The 17,860-nt window shown below is 39.4% G+C and overlaps 1 protein-coding gene across 2 annotated transcripts in view; it reads left to right on the plus strand.

Moving 5' to 3' along the window:
- The first annotated feature begins 3,152 nt into the window (after positions 1-3,152).
- Positions 3,153-17,860, plus strand: part of tbc1d14 (TBC1 domain family, member 14) — a 38,302-nt gene continuing 23,594 nt past the window's right edge. The window contains exons 1-4 of one of the 2 annotated variants that reach the window (XM_042512439.1): positions 3,153-3,210; positions 3,526-3,686; positions 6,610-7,381; positions 15,775-15,898. In XM_042512439.1, the coding sequence (XP_042368373.1) occupies positions 3,638-3,686; positions 6,610-7,381; positions 15,775-15,898 (945 nt within the window). In that variant the 5' untranslated portion in view covers positions 3,153-3,210; positions 3,526-3,637. Of the gene's footprint in view, positions 3,211-3,241; positions 3,687-6,609; positions 7,382-15,774; positions 15,899-17,860 lie in introns of those variants that run through there. The other variant, XM_042512438.1, reaches the window with a different exon arrangement.

Here is a 17,860-nt window from a genome sequence, read left to right on the forward strand (position 1 = left end):
TTCATTGTACAGGAGGTTTTTACCGGGAGCAGAATTATACACGAGATCTCCTCAGACCATTTAAAAACACTGAAAAAACAATTTCCACTCAACGAATCAGTGTTTCTTCACTGCTGTTTGGCACGTTGAAGACGGGCTGTTGGCCTAGCATCCGCTAATCTGTGCTCACGTTTTTTTTTTCTTCGATAACTGAAAATCAGCCGCTCAGGAGGTTTTTTACAGGGAGCTGAATTATCCACAGAAGTCTCTTCCTTTCCAAAACAAACGGTGATATTTAAACTGGTAAAAACCATTGAATGAAGCCATTTCACGTTAAAATAAGTGTTTCTCTGGCGCTGTCAGGCAAGATCCACATGTTTAAGAGGCTTTTACCGGGAGTCAAATTATCCGCAGAGGTCTTTTTTTTCCAAACCAAACAAACCTGGTGATTTAATTTTGTAAAAAGACTAAATGAAGCTGTTTCAAATTTAAAAAAAACCCCTGTTTTTCCAACATTGTTTGTCAATGAACGGTTGCTAACAAACACGCAAATGTCCCTATGTAGAGCATGTGTTTGGTTTGTCTCTTGTGGGCTACTGTAGAAACATGGCGATGCAGCACAGCGATCTCCATAGACAAGGAAGCGCCTCCTGTGTAGGTTCATGCTAAGGTAGCAAGAACACAAAGACTCCTGTTTTCAGGTGATAATACACTTAAGAAAACATACTTTTTATGTTATATTCCATTTCTGCCAATATATCCCTTAATAAATCCTACACGCTGGACCTTTTAACTATTTTCAAACAGGTTATGAGGACAGTAGCGGGGTGACGTATTCGTCACATGTGGTGAAACTGAAGCACAGATAACTAAAACCATCCCTCCATTTATGGGCAATTTAACGTATGAGCAGACACTCTGTAATGCACTGTCGCAGGTTGTCTCTGTTGCAGGCATGGCTCTGAAAACGGCTTCCTCATTTTAAAAAAAAAAGAAAAAAAAACAAAGATTGTATGTACAGGCCCACGGTTCGTTCAGTCCACCTCAATTGATAAAAAAAAAAAAAGGACCCCCAAGTAGCTGAATGAAAGGTACTCCAACTTCAGGGTCTTATCACCTTTCTTTGACAGTCATCAGACACTCAGGAATTTTTTGATATAAGCATACTGCATAATCTACACTCAGACCTGTGACAGTGCATTGATGCATTAATGTAAAACCTTTTTTTTTTTGATTGTAGAGCAGAAATTATTGACAGGAGTCGAAGCAAAACACAGAGGTGACTGTCATTAACGTAGAGCTATAGTTTTAGTGGGGGGGAAATAAAAGAATTAAGCCATTGTAGATTGCATAAGCAATGTGGAGGGGAATTCAAGAGCCCTGAGTCCTCTATGCAATACCTTGGCGCATGTAAACATTCAAGAATATATGGAGAAAAGTCATTCAGTTAGTTTTGCATGTTGGTTACTTTTGAGTGAGGGACACCTGGAGGAAACAAACCAGGGAGTGTCTCCGAAAATGCAGCATGCAAACATCATTTTTATGTTGGATTTAAAAATATATATATTTTGGTTTAAAAAAAAAAAATACAAGTGAGGTTAAATCAGTGATTTGAAGAGTGTGTGAATCTGTGAGCGAATGTGTGCAAGAAGCAAAGTCACAAAAAGCACTTACATGGGGGTTGAAAGGAACGCATCACACCTTTCTCCATTCGATTCTTCCATTTTCGATAGGCCGTGTTAAAAAAAAAAATTTAAAAAAGAAACAAAAACATGCATTCAGTGAGGGTATATGCATTTGGAACGACACTGACAGGGGTCGCTGAGTTTCGATTGCACTGTGGTCTGAAGAACATATCCAGCACTGAAAACTTGAGTTTTCCTCGTCTTTTCATTCCCACCTAGACGCTCCTTCACCCTCCCCTCTTTCCTCTATGTTCCTCAACCCCATCTGTCCCGAGTAGCTGTGTTGTTCTAATTTCATGTACACCCTGAGTAAATTATTTTGTTTCATTGTGGATTTTCTTAACATCTAATAAAGGAATAAACCAAACCTCAGCCTGTGTGTTTCTGTGTTTTTTCTCTTCTTTTTATGTTATTATCTGTGTCTGCTCTAGTGGTGACCTCTCAACAGGGACTAAAAGTAGCTTTACATTTCAATTTTACAACCTCATTTTGACACTAGAGGGCAGGGTGACGATGTTGTTAGGGGAACACCAGACCATTACTCATGACATCAGATTTTAGTTTCATTATCATTTTCAGGTGATACTTAATATTGTAAAAGCTTCAAATAATTTAAGGACTTTCCACATTAAAAATCATATTTTAGTTGTGAGTAACCATGCAAAACAAAAAGGCTATACACTGGATTCTCTGATATCCATCCAATAGGTTGTGATAGAGTAATATTAGTATAAGTGTAAGTGGCCAAATTTTGTAGTCATCATGTATGTATGTATGTATATATAGAGAGATACATAGATATAGCCTATACATCAAATGTATATGTATTTCAGAGGAGACACAAAATTAACTCAAATAGAGACTAAATTAATACAAAGAGACCAAAATGACACAAAACAACAACAAACAAAAACGAAAAATTATCTCTAAAATTATAATTTGCTCATAGGGACCCAAACGACTTCAAAATGACAAAAAACAACCACAATCAGACACTAAATTACTACAAAGGGACATAAAATGACTAAAAAAGACACCATCAAAGAGACACAAAATGATTACAAATATACAGAAAAAGATGCACAAAGAATACAGAGGTGCAAAAATGCCACAAAATCTGTGTTTTGCTCCTACGTAGTCGAGGTGGTGGGGCCTTTCCAATATTTGTGCCCAGGGCCCCATTGTCTCATAAATCACCCATGGTTTCATTCATATGTCAATTTTACTGTCCAATAAAAGACATTTAGCAAGACTTTTGCTAATATCTATACACAAAACTTTATTTTGACTTCTGAAAAAGGAAACACCCAATATCATAAATTTACAATGCTTTAATATTGACCCTAACAACAGTTTTAGCACATTTTAAAAAAAATCTAGTGAACCGATACGAGCGTTTGGATGGTCGTGCTCAGGTTGCGCGGTCGATTATTAATGCCTTCAGTAGCAGACAGGTGAATCTATCGACGGTGAACATTCTTGACTCGATTACACCGCACTCTCACTTCAAGTTTGTTTTAAAATGGCGGCGGAAGCGTCAAAACAGGTATGAATTGTTAACGATACCGGATAAACTTGTGAAATGTACTCGCTCGTGTAACACCGGAGAAGTGTTTTCTCTCCCGTGGTGATGCCGTGAGAGAAATAAAAAATGTCTCTCGCCTTTTAACTTGATGTTTCTGCACTTGAGGAAGCGCTGGTGAAATCATTGAGTTGGCGTCAGCAGCAAGTGTACTTGGCGAGCAAGTCCGGTTAGACGTGGAGTTTATGTTTACCAGCCTCCGTTCTGCTTCCCGGGGGGGGGATTTTTGTGTTTGTAGCGACACATGTCCTCACCCCGGTGCTGTTTGTGTACTCTCAGCTGTGCTGAGGAGGCAGGGAGCTGAGGGGTGGTGCAGCAGCAGTGTCAGCATCATCATGGACCGCTCCAGCCGGCGGCTACCTGCCACCCACCTGTAGCATCAACCGGCAACATGGCGAACACGAGCCACGGTGCCCAGGACCGGAGAGATAGCCGCTGTGGTAGGTTCCCATAACGTGCTGTCAGCCCTCATATGTATCTATCACTGTTAGTACTCAGAGTACATGAACTCTGCCCTGGTTCTGTATGCTGTTCTCTATAGTAACATCACCGGTCACGCCAAACTCAATTTAAAATGATTTGAATTATAAACAACCTCGAATATTGTACATTTACACAGTTGATAAACCCTGAAACGGAGCATTTTGGACATTATTAAAAGCCAGTGTTTAATTCGGCGTACATTGTTTTACACCAAATGCTACTTTATGAGATGAATTTATAACTTTTTAACCACACACCTACTATACTATGACGCTTTAACATGTTTGGAAGACAGTCATTAATTCGGACGGAAAACGGTATGTAATTCGGCATACATTTAAAGTATCACGTGGCACATGCTGAGATAACATTTTAATATTTTACCTTCACATTTAATAAACTACAACTCGATATTGTACGTTTATAGAGTTGATAAACCACGATACGTACCATTTTGGAAACAATTTAAAGCCAGTGTTTAATTCGGCATGCATATAATATACCAAAGGCCTCTTTATGAGACACAATTTTAACCACACTAATAAGGGCCTGTTCTTTATTTATCAAATGAGGCGGGTGGCTGGGGTGTGACTTTTTTTTGTGTCATATCTTTTGGCCCTATTTGAAGCTATTGACATTTTTCCTTGTACATTTAGGGAGAATTCATGACCCTTCCTCCCCCATAAATTAGGTCCTAGTTGTTAGATTTTAAACACTTTAATATTGTTAAAGTTGAAAATGAAATCCCGGAGTTGAAAAAAAGCCTCGTTTTTTCCGTGATAAACGGTGTAATTTTGGCTATTTTATAAGAAAGCAAGCATGTTTTTCTTTCTTGGTAAAAGAAATACAAAATACAGACAGTTTAAAGTTAAAATAAAGCAAAAAATAACAAACAGTTCCTAATATACTTTGATTCTTAACATGCTTGTTTGAAGCTGAAATTTAAACACATAACCTCCACAGTTAATAAACCCAGTCAGTTAACCTTTTGTTAAATATTACAGCCAGTCTTTATTTCTGCATAAATATCAAGCCGCTTTGCTCAGATAAAATTTGACTGTTGTCAGCCAGGACGTGTTCATCGCTCATCCTCCCCACTAGATGTATTTGGAAAACTGAAGTGGTTCTGAACAATAGAAATGTCATGAAATAAAATGTTTCATATGTTTAAAATGAATCAGCCAAATTTATATTTAAATAGGCAGGAAATCCAGGGGTCATTTCCCGTGTCATGTGCTCCGTATTATGTGCATTGCACCGTGCATTCCAATCTTTAGCTGAAGTGACACGTAGAAATGTGTATTGTGTAAACGCCCAAACAGGGAACCACTTTCATTGAAAACCACTCAAGCATTTGCCCACATTTCCGAATTTTGGATACCATTTTAACCTGAGTTGAAAGTGATACTGTTATCACAGAACAAGATTTTTTTTTGTGTGTGTGTGTGTGTGTGTGTGTACTCAAATGGGTGTTTCAGTTCAGTTGACAATAACAGCCTTAATCACGACGTTTAAAAACAAGAGCTTGCATGTCTGCGTTGGTGTGGCCTTTCAGTTCACTGCGAACGCTTTGTGGTTAAAACCTGATGAGCGAAATAGCATTTTTATGACTTTAAAATGCATTTCAAACATGTTTTTGAGCAGCATTTATCGGTTTGTACATATTCTGACTTTTTTTTTTTTTGTTAGTGACGCCTTGTTGTAGATCATTTCCACAGTGGCACAGGACCAACCTGTTGCTGTGTTTTGGGACAAAGTCTACCAGTCTCACATGACAACCTGCAGGTCAGGGTTTAGAGCCGGGCTAAGAATCTGGCTTTGTGTGTAAACCATTAGGCACTTCAAAAGTGTGTTTATTTTGCCTTCCTATTTACCTCTTTATAGACTTATGTGTGTTCAAGGCCTTTATAGCCAACTAGCACAGACTGTTTTTTTGATGAAACATAGAGTACCTCCACTACAACACGGATTCTGTCAAATGAAACGTGATAATTCATGAAATTTAAAGCGTGACACAGGAAGGGTGAAAATGTCTGTGTGCATGAGAGTAAGGAGCTCAGTGAACGCAGCCTGAGAGCCTGACACACAAGCTTTAGCTTCCCAGCTGGTGTTAAAGTCTGATGTGTCTCCACTGGGGCCCTGTTCACATTACAGAACAGACTCCAGTTACAGCCTGGTTACTGTGGGATTAGTTTTCACCTCAAGTCTCCCACACCCTGTTTAATCAGAGGAAACCTTTAGCAGTATTATATTTCATATCTTTTTGCAGGTTTTGCAGGGCCGATACCGATTGTTAGTAGTTAATGAGGCTGATAAACGATATTTAGAACCGATATGCACTTGACATAAAAGTTTAAATATTTCTGTTGAATTTTGGAATATGACAAACTCCAACACAAAACTGCCTTGAGCAAATGTTTAATCAAAACTAAAATTTTAACGTAATTTTTTAATGTGCAGTAAAAATTTGAGTTTTAAAAAATATATAACAATATCTTCCTGAGGTTTTAAAATTAAAAGTTCCTACCATGCATGTATTCCAGACTGCCTAACCTGGTGTTGGCTCAGTTGATTAATTTTATTTTTATCGGCAATCATTCAAATAAAATGCTGATGCAGATTATGTGCAAAATGCCAAATATCGGCCCTGATAATCGGCCAGGACAATAATCCGTCAACCCCTAGTAGTTTATAAAATGTCTAAATAATACTTGTAATAGAAAGCAGCACTGAAATGTGATGTCACTCCAGGTTTTTAAAGGGTTAAGTTGAGCTTTCACAGTTATAAATCTTACTTCTTTAAGTGAATAAAATACTGGTCAGTAAGAAGAAAACTGTTGTAAAAATGTTTAAAACACTCATCAAATCTTGTCTTTGAAGGTGTGTCTGGAGAGGCCGTCGTGGAGAACGGCTGTGTAGTGACAGACCCGACCGCCTCTGACCTCCACGATCACACCAACCACCACTGCCACGAGCCCAGCATGACCCCGAGCAGCGAGCCCGTTCTTTCCAGTTACAAGCCAACCTGTTCCTCGACCCCCATCTACTACTGCAGCCCCCAGAAAAGCTACTCAGACCTGAACCAGGACTGCCACAGTTTGACCTCCCAGGACTCAGGTATCCCAACTCTGGAGATCAACCCTCCAGAGCCGATCCTCCACAAACGCCCAAGCGACGGCGGCCTCATCCCGGACTCCACCGACCACTCTCCTGCTACTCTAACTCTGGACGATGATCCTTCTGACGGCATCCGAAAATCCTCCACCTTCCCTCGCAGCGGCTACGACTCCATCCGCCTCTTCAGCCCCGGCCTCAGGTTATCCGCCACCACGGGGATGGGTCTCGGGGGCGGAGCTTTGAACCGCAGCGATGACATCTCCGTGTGCAGCGTGTCAAGCATGAGCACCGAGCTGTCCGTCTCCAATGAAGACATCCTGGATTTCACCGTCACCTCGGACTCCAGCGCCATTGTCACCTTGGAGACGGACGACAGCAGCACCGCTCATTTCTCAGACGTGACGCTGTCATCGTCACCGGGAAACCCCAGAGACTTATGGAGTCCCGTCCGACCGCATCCGGGGTCCGGGGTCAAGACGCAGGAAGAGGACGGCAGGCAGAAGAAACTGGGACCTCTGGCAAGTTTATTCAACAGGTATGTTCCTGTTTTAAAAGGAGTATTTAGACGCTTGAGTCAAAACAGAAATGCACGGTTTCATTCATTCTCTTGGCTTCACAAACTGCAGGAGTTTACTGAAGGCGAGTAATGAGGCAATGTACTCATCACGTAGATGCAGGGCTAAAAAAATCTGCGTACATGACAAAAAAGTAACTGCACACTCACCCCATGCCACAAAAGTTTAATCATGATGATGTTTTGATCCTACTTGCATCTTCATCAGGTCAAAACTTTGAAAATGTTGAAACCACACCTACATTTCTACATAATGCGCACCAGTAGGCTGGCAGGCTCAATGATGGCAGGTGTGGTCAACCGTCTAAAAGTCACGGTGACAAAACAATTAGCCGTCAACAATTCAATGAAGTACATGGGAAAAAAAGTAATACAAAAGGCCGAAACTGCACAACATATATCTATAAAACATAGCAAAATTATCATTCCATGTATCAGTCTACATCACCTATGTTCATAAATGTATTGTATACGTTTCTTTCTTCAAAATCTTAAAATCTCATCTCCTTACAGTTACCTTTTTATAGTGTGCTATAATTCCAATTTATTAAATGTTTGTGTATATTGCTTTCACATGGTAAATTTTTAGCAGTAAAAGTGAAGTGTTTACTAATTTTAACAAGGTGTGGGTAATATGGAAAACACATTTTAAAGTTTCAAATAAATAATGCCCATACTTTCAGATAAAGCAAAAAAAGTTTTTTTAAAGCAAGAAATATGACACGTTTATAATGTATATCCCATGTTAGCATTTGTTTAATGTCTTTTTGTCGATCTGCACATTCCATCATCTGGATAAAAGAGGAGAAAAAGCACAGATTAGACTCGATGTTTTGGTGCTATGAGTGGGCATAAAAAGAAAAATAAGTACAGGCCTTTCTTGTTTTGACACAGGTGTATAATGAAATCAGAGATGTCTGAATGCCGTTTACCTGCTTTGATTATTTGATCCTTGTATCTTGCGTGCTTGCTCACTGTCACTGGAGCCCTTGTTAGTGTTATCAGTGACACCTGTGCTTTCCCTACTAAGTCAAGTCAAAATGTCTTGTGTGAGAAAGGCCTTTTGTACACAGCCTCTGTGAGATAATTCTCCTCTGTGTGCTTCCTCTCGTCAGACTCTTTGCTGAAGCAGTTATTGTAGTCTTGGAGAAGTGGGCATCGCTTAAAGTCGTTTTACAAACCTTGCTTGGCAAAGACAATCCTCACCCCACCCAAACTCTTGCATGTTCACAAACAATGTGACCCTCTTTTAAAACACCAATCTGCAGACTCCTGCTGCCGTTTAGTGAACTGGCTCTTGATAAGAAGGTGAACACAGCAATATAACGCAGGTTGACCAAATCAAGCCAATTTATTCTTTTGCAATTTAGCCTTATGCGATCGCCCATCATGTCCCAACACATCAAATCCCACTGTCATGTTGGCTGAGGACTGAGTTGCAAGAAAAGCATGCATCATCACAGTCTTTGATAGAAGTTACTGATTGGTTCATATGCTGCATCATTCTAGAGGACAACGCTCTTGCTGTGTTTTGTAAAGAGGATACCGTCATGCTGTTGCATGAAAAGTGTTACTTCCTAGTTGTGTGAGTGTGATTGGAGAGTGTGCTGCTCCTCCTCTGATACAGGTGCATGTTTATTACCTTAAACATATTCCCCATATCCCTCTACTGAACCACTGAAGAGTTTTGTCCATAAACTTAGTATTTACACACACACACACACACACACACACACACACACAAATAAGGAAGGAGTCTACGCATAACCATGCATTGATTTGTCACTATTAGAGTTTATGTTTCTATAAAGTATTTAGTAGAGCTGAAACTATTAGTTGATTTATTAATAAGTCTGCAACTATTATGTTAATTGAATAATTAAAGTAAGTTGTATCTGAGCAGACTTGATGCACTCTGCACTTGAAAAATTCATCACCAGCAATCCTTTATCTTATTATGAAGAATTTTTTCCAGAGGTCACAGACAAGAGAGGCTTTTTCAAATACACAAGAAGAAAAATGAAAGAGGAAATCAAGCTACGTTGAGAGTGCTTCAAGTCAAAACAGCGTTAAGTATAAGTCAGAAAGACAATTAAATAGCCCGAGAGACGTTTGAAAGAAACTGTGAGCACATGAAAAGCAATCAGAGTAGAGCAGAGCAGCCGGGTCAAAAGTCAACCTTTTAAAAGTGATCAAACAAAAACAAAATGATTTGCGGGTTGCCACAAGATCCTTCATTAGCACTCTCTGTTCCTCCAGAAAATCTTCTCTTATAGTGTAAATCTACATACAGTAGATGGGCATTTGCTCTGGCTGTTGATTAATGACGGATCAGAGAAGTTAGTTTGGAGTTCCTTGAAAAGGTTTTAAAATTGGCTTTGCACTCATTGGCCTTTCTCACATGCGACTATTAAAGAAATAATCATGCACGTCTTTCATCTCCTCTCACCGCTCCGCCACATTCCACTTTCTGTCGAGGGCCCAGAGATTTCCTTGAATGAACAGGGAAGGGGATTTTGCAGCACCTCGTCAAACTTTTATTATTTTTACATTTGTGCCAGGTTGCTGTTAAAAGCAGCTGTAACCTGACACCTGCTGTGTGGTTTTATGAAAAGTGTGTGCATGTGTGTGTGTGTGTGTGTATGATTGGATCAGATTCAAGGTTGTTTTTTTTTTTTCAAGGTTGTGAGACTAACAGTGTGCCTGCAGCCTGTAATTACAACACTAAAGAACTGGGCAATGAACTGTTATTAAAAAAAAACTTATGTAACATGCCAGTGTAATATTTGATAACATGCAGTAAAATTACATTTTCTTTAGGAGATGCACTGGATAGGATATCAGGACTGATAATGACAGCCAGTCTGTCCATGATAGGTGGCACTGCCGGTATGTTAGCTGGTTATAACGCTTCCAGACTGATTTATCTCAACAATGATTGGATGAATTGTCTTGAAAAATTTTGGTGCATAGATCCACAGTCTCTGTAAAGAGACATCTACATATGAATGTAGAATCTGTAGGCAAAGGGACAAGATTTTGGTATTTGAAGCATTTTGGTTTCCGTTTATAATCCAAGTAGCATTGACCAATCGTTTTAGCATGAATACTAATAACTTTGGTGACTTTTCTTTTAGCGCCACAAGCGGATCAAAGTTTGACTATGTTCAGTGTTTTGGTTTCTGATGAATATTATAGCAGCTAAAAGCATTATCATTGTGAGCATGCTGACTATTGCAGTGCTTAAGTACACAGAGCATGCTCCACTGTCAGTCTTATTTTTTTAAACAAATTGTACACGTGTTGTGATTTTTAAATCCGCCCGGTGTCCTGCTTTGTGTTTATCTGTCCGCAGAAAATCTCGCAAACTACTGGACCAATCAGCCAAATGTGTTGTATGCACATTTATGACATTTTTTGGCAGTGATTCACAGTTGTTGAAAAAGCAGTTTTATTGCCTGTTTATACTGTCACTGACTGCTGACTCCTCACTTTTCTTAATCAACCTGTCGAGGCCACAAGTTATCAAACAAAATCACACAGCAAAAGGCATTTCTGGAAATCGTCTTGGCCATATACAAGAAAGTTTGAAATCTGTTGTTGGCCACATTTTGGTCTTTTTTCATGGCACAAAAACTGACATAAACAAAGATTGATTTTTTTGTCTTTTTTTTTAACCGGGGCATCTGCAGATTAGTTGCATACCTGACCTATCACTGCCATCTTTACTGTAAGGGAGCAGGGAACCACGTTGCCCGGTGATCTGAGTGCATTTTTCTAGTTTTTACTGTATTTTTTTTTATCACATAAAAACACAGAAACAGCATGTGTTTAAAAAGGATTACCTCCTTTTAGCACTCTGTCCTGATATCTCTCTCTGTTATCTCTCCTTCCTCACACAGAGTAGTTACTCATTTCCTCGGTGCCCTTCAGACTCCTTCTCTTCACACCCAGTCCTCCCCTCCCATTTGTGAACTCAGGCCTCTCAGTGCCTGTTCTTCCACAATCTCACTCTGCCTCAACATAGAAGCTGTGTGGGACGTTTTGTCCTCAAACTATGGAAGGTTTGAGTCTGAATCTTAACTGAAGGACAGCCTCAGGCTTTGCTCTCTTTTTTAACTCTTTACTTTAAGCGCCCAGCCTCCTGGTGCCTGCTTCTCTGGGTTTTTTTGGGGGAGAATTTTGACTTGGTGTTTTGACAGAGCAGGATGGCAACCCCATCACTTCTTCTCTTCATTGACAGGTAGGACACCAGCAGATATGAAAAATTAGAGTTTTATGGTTGCCATTTTTTTTACCACAGTAGCCTGTTTTTTGTTTTCATTTTTGAAAAAGTTAAATAATGTTGCATTTGGGCTAGATTGACTATTTTCTGCTGGATTAAATGCACATTGGTTCAGAGTTTTAGTGAGTTCTAACTAGCTGTTATAAAGAACAGCCTGGAGCAGCTCCACATCCTCACTGATGTCTTCTCTCAAAATCCTCAGCGTATGTTTCCTCTTCTTGTGCTAGCTTGTTTGGTATTTCCATACCAGGTGTCCTTGCTGCCAGTTGAAGTATAAGAACCACCGGGACACCTTATTGCTTTATTTGCAAACAGCATGACTGAACACAATTGTTGCGAAATCCTAAAATTCTCGGAAGACTTGACCACAAACCAGTGCAGTGCAAAGCCTCGGCTCCAACTCAACATAAAACAAGCACCTCTGCCATTTTCTAGCCGTTCCACTTGAGCACTCGACCATGGCTGCAGCCATTCAGCTGTCACGTTGAAGCATACTTGGCCCAGACTGAATGCAAATCATGTCGCTGCTCTGTGAACATTCGTTTGGTGTACACGAGAGCTGGAAACGTGATGTTGTGATATACTGTGCAGAAATGTGTGTGTGAGTGTTGAGACGTAGGTTAGCTTTACTTGGTAAAGGTAACCTCTACACTTTGAGTTATTCAAGTTCATTACTGCCCATATTTCGTAGCTTGGTGTCTTTGCACCTCAGCTAAGTACCGCTTTGCTGATATTTTTTGGTAAAAATGAAATTGAAAAGTAGTATTTTCATGTTATATGTCAAAAAAATTGTACATTTTTATTGCACTGTTCACGAAAATTCACTGGTTGAGCTTGAAAGTTCCTCATCGACCTTGAAATGGAAATGGTCAGAGGAGTAGACTTTGCATCTTTGCAGAAAACTGTGTGTGAGTGTTGAGACTTGTTAAAGGTAGCCTCCACACTTTGATTCATGCAGCATTGTTTTATGGTTGTTCACGAGGTTACTCAAGTTCACAAATACCCATCGTTCAAAGCCTTGTGACACTTAACTTTTTTCTCCTTAGCTGGGCTTCACTTTGCTGATAATTTTGGGTAAAAATCAAATCAAAAAGTAGTATATTCATGTTACATGTTGAAAAATGTGTACATTTTCATTGCATAGTTTACAAAAAAATCACTGCTTGAGCTTGAAGGTTCATCATCAACCTTGGAAATGGTCAGAAAAGTAGTCTTTGCATCTTTGCAGAAAACCTCATGTGAGTGTTGAAACTTAAAGTTGGCTTTGCTTTATAAAGGTAGCCTCTGTACTTCGGTCTATGCGACATTGTTTTAAAGTGATTCAAGTTCTCGATTGCCCATACTCAAAGCCCGCTGACAGTGAATTTTTTCAACCTAAACTAAGCCCCGCTTTGCTGATATTTTTGGATTCGTCCAAAATTAACCCATACATGTTTTATGTGCAAAAATGTTTACATTTTTTATTGCACAGTGCATGAATAATTTACTGGTTGAGCTTGAAAGTCTGTTGTAAACCTTGTAAATGGTCAAAAAAGTAGTCTTTGCACAAGGTTCCAGCTTTTTCTGGAACTTTTAACCAGGTCTTCTTCAGCAGATGGCATTTGCTCTGTTATGGATATGGCTCAGTTGTCATCACATGACCTGGTGTCAAACTTTGGTCACATTACAACATGACAACAACAGCATTTGTTATGATGTTAAAACGCTGAGGAAGGATGTGAAGTGGAGTTGAATACAAGCTAGTAAGTGGAACTTGAGTTCAGTTCATACCTTTTTTTTTGTAGGTCAACCTTTTTCTATTATCATCCTCTCTATAGATCACATTTTCAATCATTTTTCCATTGTTTTTTAACTGAAACCTGATGTTTCCTTCCTTTATATTTTTTTCTTAGGGTGGAGTTGAGTTACTTTGATTACAGCAGATATTCCCGTATTCAGATGACACTTCCCGTAGCAGCTCTAAGCACGTGTGTAAAATGTTGCTCTACAAGTATCTAATGCCTCACATCTTCCAGTATGTTTCTGTTATCTTTCCAAGAAAGGAAAAAATGTTACAAAGCTGCTGGTTGCTTGTTTTCAGCCCTATGTTTCCAGTATGCGGTTGTGAAAATAGCTGAATAAGATAAGCCTAAATGTCACTGATAGGACGCCATCTCTGCGTGTTGCTGACAATCTGTAACATAGCTTAAATGTGCTGGCCTTTAATATCTGCGTTGCTATTCAGCTTCTTCATCAAAGCCTTGAGTCACCCAAACAGTGAGGACAGGCCTTCCACTTTGCTTGCTTGATCTTTGTGTATTAAAGCGTCAGTTTGCAGAGTGGAAAAAATGTGGCGTGAAACGTGCCAAAGCAAGATCGAGGTGTTATCACAGTAACGTAAACAATATTAAAGGTGCCGTGCTGGCTCACGCAACCACACACTCATTCGCCGTGAATATGCAGAGCTGTGGTGAAACAAAAATCTAGATTTGAAACTAGATGTTACAGATAAACTAAAGGGAAATATGGTTAATGTGTGTTTGTAATTGGTTTCATAAGTCACCATTACTGGCTGTGAACAGTTGGTGAGGACATTTGACTTTGATTAGTCACACTGGAGCAGACCCATCGCTTAATCAGCTTGTCTTGGTCAGTAACTTACATTCATACAGCTAGATTTTCATACTCCTGATAATGGTGACCTATGACATACATTTGTTATACACACTTATGTCGCAACGTTTGCCATAACACATTTGGCTGTCTGCTTTCATATTACTCACATTCATATCACTCTGCTCACAAAGTGCGCTTTTCAAAAGCAGACTGTAAAAAATATTATACATTGATATGATTTTCTTCTTTCATTGAGTTTATCTTTTTTTAACCATCATCAGTCCTAATCATAAATATCAAATATTCATTAATTTTCAGAAATCTTAACCCTTTAAATGCCAGGTTTTTGTCATGATGCAACTGTCTTTTTAGATAGGAAAAAAAAAATCAAAACAAAAATGACCTGAGAACAGCAATGACTGGCGGGAAAGTACACCTGCTGTACATGTCATCAGGTGCAGCATTCATGGCATGTCTTTGTTAGGATTAAAATGATATGTTTCACTGAAATATACAAAGTTATTAACCAACCAGTCATTAAACCCAGGCTCCACTGGGTTACGGCGTAGTGGTGTCAACACAACTTGTTCAGCAGAAAGCCGTATTATTGTTGAATATATATGGGTGGAATTCGTTTGATAAGGCAGTTGCCAAGGTAAATTACCTCTCAATGAAATTCAACCCAGACAAACAACAGGATATGAACTCTTTAATGTTACTCCCTTTCACTCTGTTATGTCACATGGCCTCGCTAGAAAAGGCTGCTCATTTGACCCCTCTCCTCATGCCTTTTATTCACAGTTCTGCTCTATTCAGACTTTTAATTAAAGCCCTCGCTTACAGCTCTGTGACGACACCGCACTGATGGATAAATGAAAGGAGTAGCTGGCTAAAGGACACATTGGGCGCTGCTGGAAAAGAGGAAGGCTTTTCAGCAGCTTTGCATGTGGTCTTTAAACACCACGTGGATGGAGGCTAAACACGGCCTGCAGATTGCTCTCCCTTCTATGTGAGCACTCAGGTGATTTTTCAGTTTAGTGGGTATTTGAAGTGAATTTATCATATTCTTCAAAGGAAAAATTAAAGATGATCACATTTTTAGCAGCTAGAGGTTTACAGTTTGCTCCATGTAGCATGCTGGTGTCTCCAAATGCTGCTGAGTAATGGCTTCTAGTTTTATGAGTCCTGTGACCGTGACCAGCCTGCCAGCTCACATGATGTCATTTAGGTTGTTAAAATGCTCTCTGGGTGGCCTTTAGCTGTAGCTCTTAAATCCACAGATCCTTTTTGTGAGCTTATCTCTGTAGGGAGCTTAAGGAAGGACACAGACACACATTTTATGCAGCTCTGGGGGCTCCAACAGTGACCCAGTGAAGAGTTCAACCGTAGCTTGAGTTCGACATCTTGCTCTTGCGTCATAATGACCTAATATGTTTGTCCTCCAATCTAACTCCCCTCTCCATTCGTCTCTCAGGAGCCTTTTTGCACGGAGGGTGAAGGACAGTCGGCCAGTGGAGCAGAGGGATCCTGGGTGGAAGCTGTTTGGGAAAGTCCCACCACGGGAGGGCCCCATCAAGGACCCGAAGAGAATACAAAAGGTAGAATCCTTATTTTTGGGGTCACAGCATTGTACATGCTATAAATGAATACAAAGACGTAATCATTATGAATTACAGGTTTATGCACGCTTCAGTGACCTTAATACACTGCGATTTTCTGCTGCTCCATCTGTGCCCAGAGTTGCTCTGTGCTCCGAGAATTTGGTCCAATGAGAAATGGATAGGTGTATATATATATATATTCCTACAGCAATCTCAATGAACAGTCCAGCTCCAAAAATATAATAAATATGCGGCGTCAGATGTTTTAATCATGATGGGCTGCCGCAGATAAACTGTCTGCAGCTAAACTAAAACTGGGAATAATAATGTTTACGTTTTCTCACTAAAGCAGTAAGTATATCCACTGGCTTTAAAATCAGCCAGATACTGCTCCCTTTAACATCCGGTGTGGTGTTGTTTACATGGCAACAGGTGAAGCTCCGCTCAGCTGCGTTTCATGGTCTTTCCTAGAGTACATATTGGTCACATGAACCAACAATACGCTCACAGACCATTTGTTTGACTTTCTGTGTATTCAGATGGAGCCTATTACAGACAAGATGGCTTTCCTGAGTTGATAGAGGGGGAGCTGATCCCCCTTGACTGTGATACAAATGAAAACTGTCAGATCTATCAAGATACAGGAAGGAATTTTACCTTAAATGATCTTCCTCATATATAAACTTTAAGTTCGATATTATACCTAATTACATTGTACTAGAGTTAAAACTAGCCCTCCACGTGTCATATGAACGCACATTTAAACCACCTGCACTTTGTTGAAACTAAAGGACAGTATCATTAACAGCAGCAGCATTAGCTCTGTAATGCCGGCTTTAAGTTAAATGGACTGCTTTTGCATAATGCAGTTGTATTTTAAGAATTTTACCATGTTTGCTATCCATCGTAATTCAACATTTTAGGCTTTTTTGGCCATTTTTAAAATTTTTTTTTTAAATTATTATTACTTATTTTTATTGGTACTCATTTCAATGCTAGAAAATATCAAAATGAATGTCTGAGGTGTTAAACCCCCATATATTAAATACATTAGATAGACATTATTTATGTTTATTGTGATTGAACATTCGTTTTAAAACTCCATTGAATCGGTGCTGCAGCAGCGTGTGCTGCAGAGCAGCTGTTCAAAGGTCAAGTGGATGAGCATGCACGTTTTGATGCAATAATACCTTTTAGCTGAGCTTATCACTGTACTATGGGACAATAAAGACCAATAAGTAGGACTGTATACCAACATTATGACTCACGATAACATACAGACTGATGGCTAAGACTCCGTTATGTAATGACTCTGAGGACCAGGACTTTCAAATATCAGGAACATAGTGTAACCGAGTAAACTGTCAGTGGTGAACACAACGAGCACAATGCCCCGAGCAGCAACACTCCCCATCAGTGACATTTAGGTTCTTAAGCTATTTTTAGAACACCGCATGTTGGAAAGCAAATAACCACTCTGTGGTTCTTAGAAACGTGACAAAAAAGAACATCGATGCATGTTCGTTCAAACACTGTGGATTTTTAGAGAAATACTTGACCTACTTTATAATAAAGACTTTATTAGGTGAATTATATTAGGGTAATGATGCTACATGTAGTGATTAGCAATTCACTAACACTATCCACATAGTGTTAGTGATGCTACATAGTAATGCTACTAGTTTGACTGCATTTCCCAGTAGCCTCAGGAGCCATATTTTCAAAAATCATGTTTAATGTAGCCTTTTAAAAAAACATGTAGCTGTAATAGTGATTTAGCATTTTCGTGTAGCCATGTTAAAAGATATGTTAATTTCAGAGTCATTCAGCTATTTTCACACAGCCACTTTCAAAAACTTTTTTTTTTTCCAAATTCATTGAGCTGTTTTACGTATTTTCTTTCTGAAATGTGTGAAATAGTGTCTTTTAGCTATTTTTATGTGTTTTTTTTTTGTTTGT

This window comes from Plectropomus leopardus, chromosome 23 (genome assembly GCF_008729295.1).
Source record: "Plectropomus leopardus isolate mb chromosome 23, YSFRI_Pleo_2.0, whole genome shotgun sequence".
NCBI lineage: Eukaryota > Metazoa > Chordata > Actinopteri > Perciformes > Serranidae > Plectropomus > Plectropomus leopardus.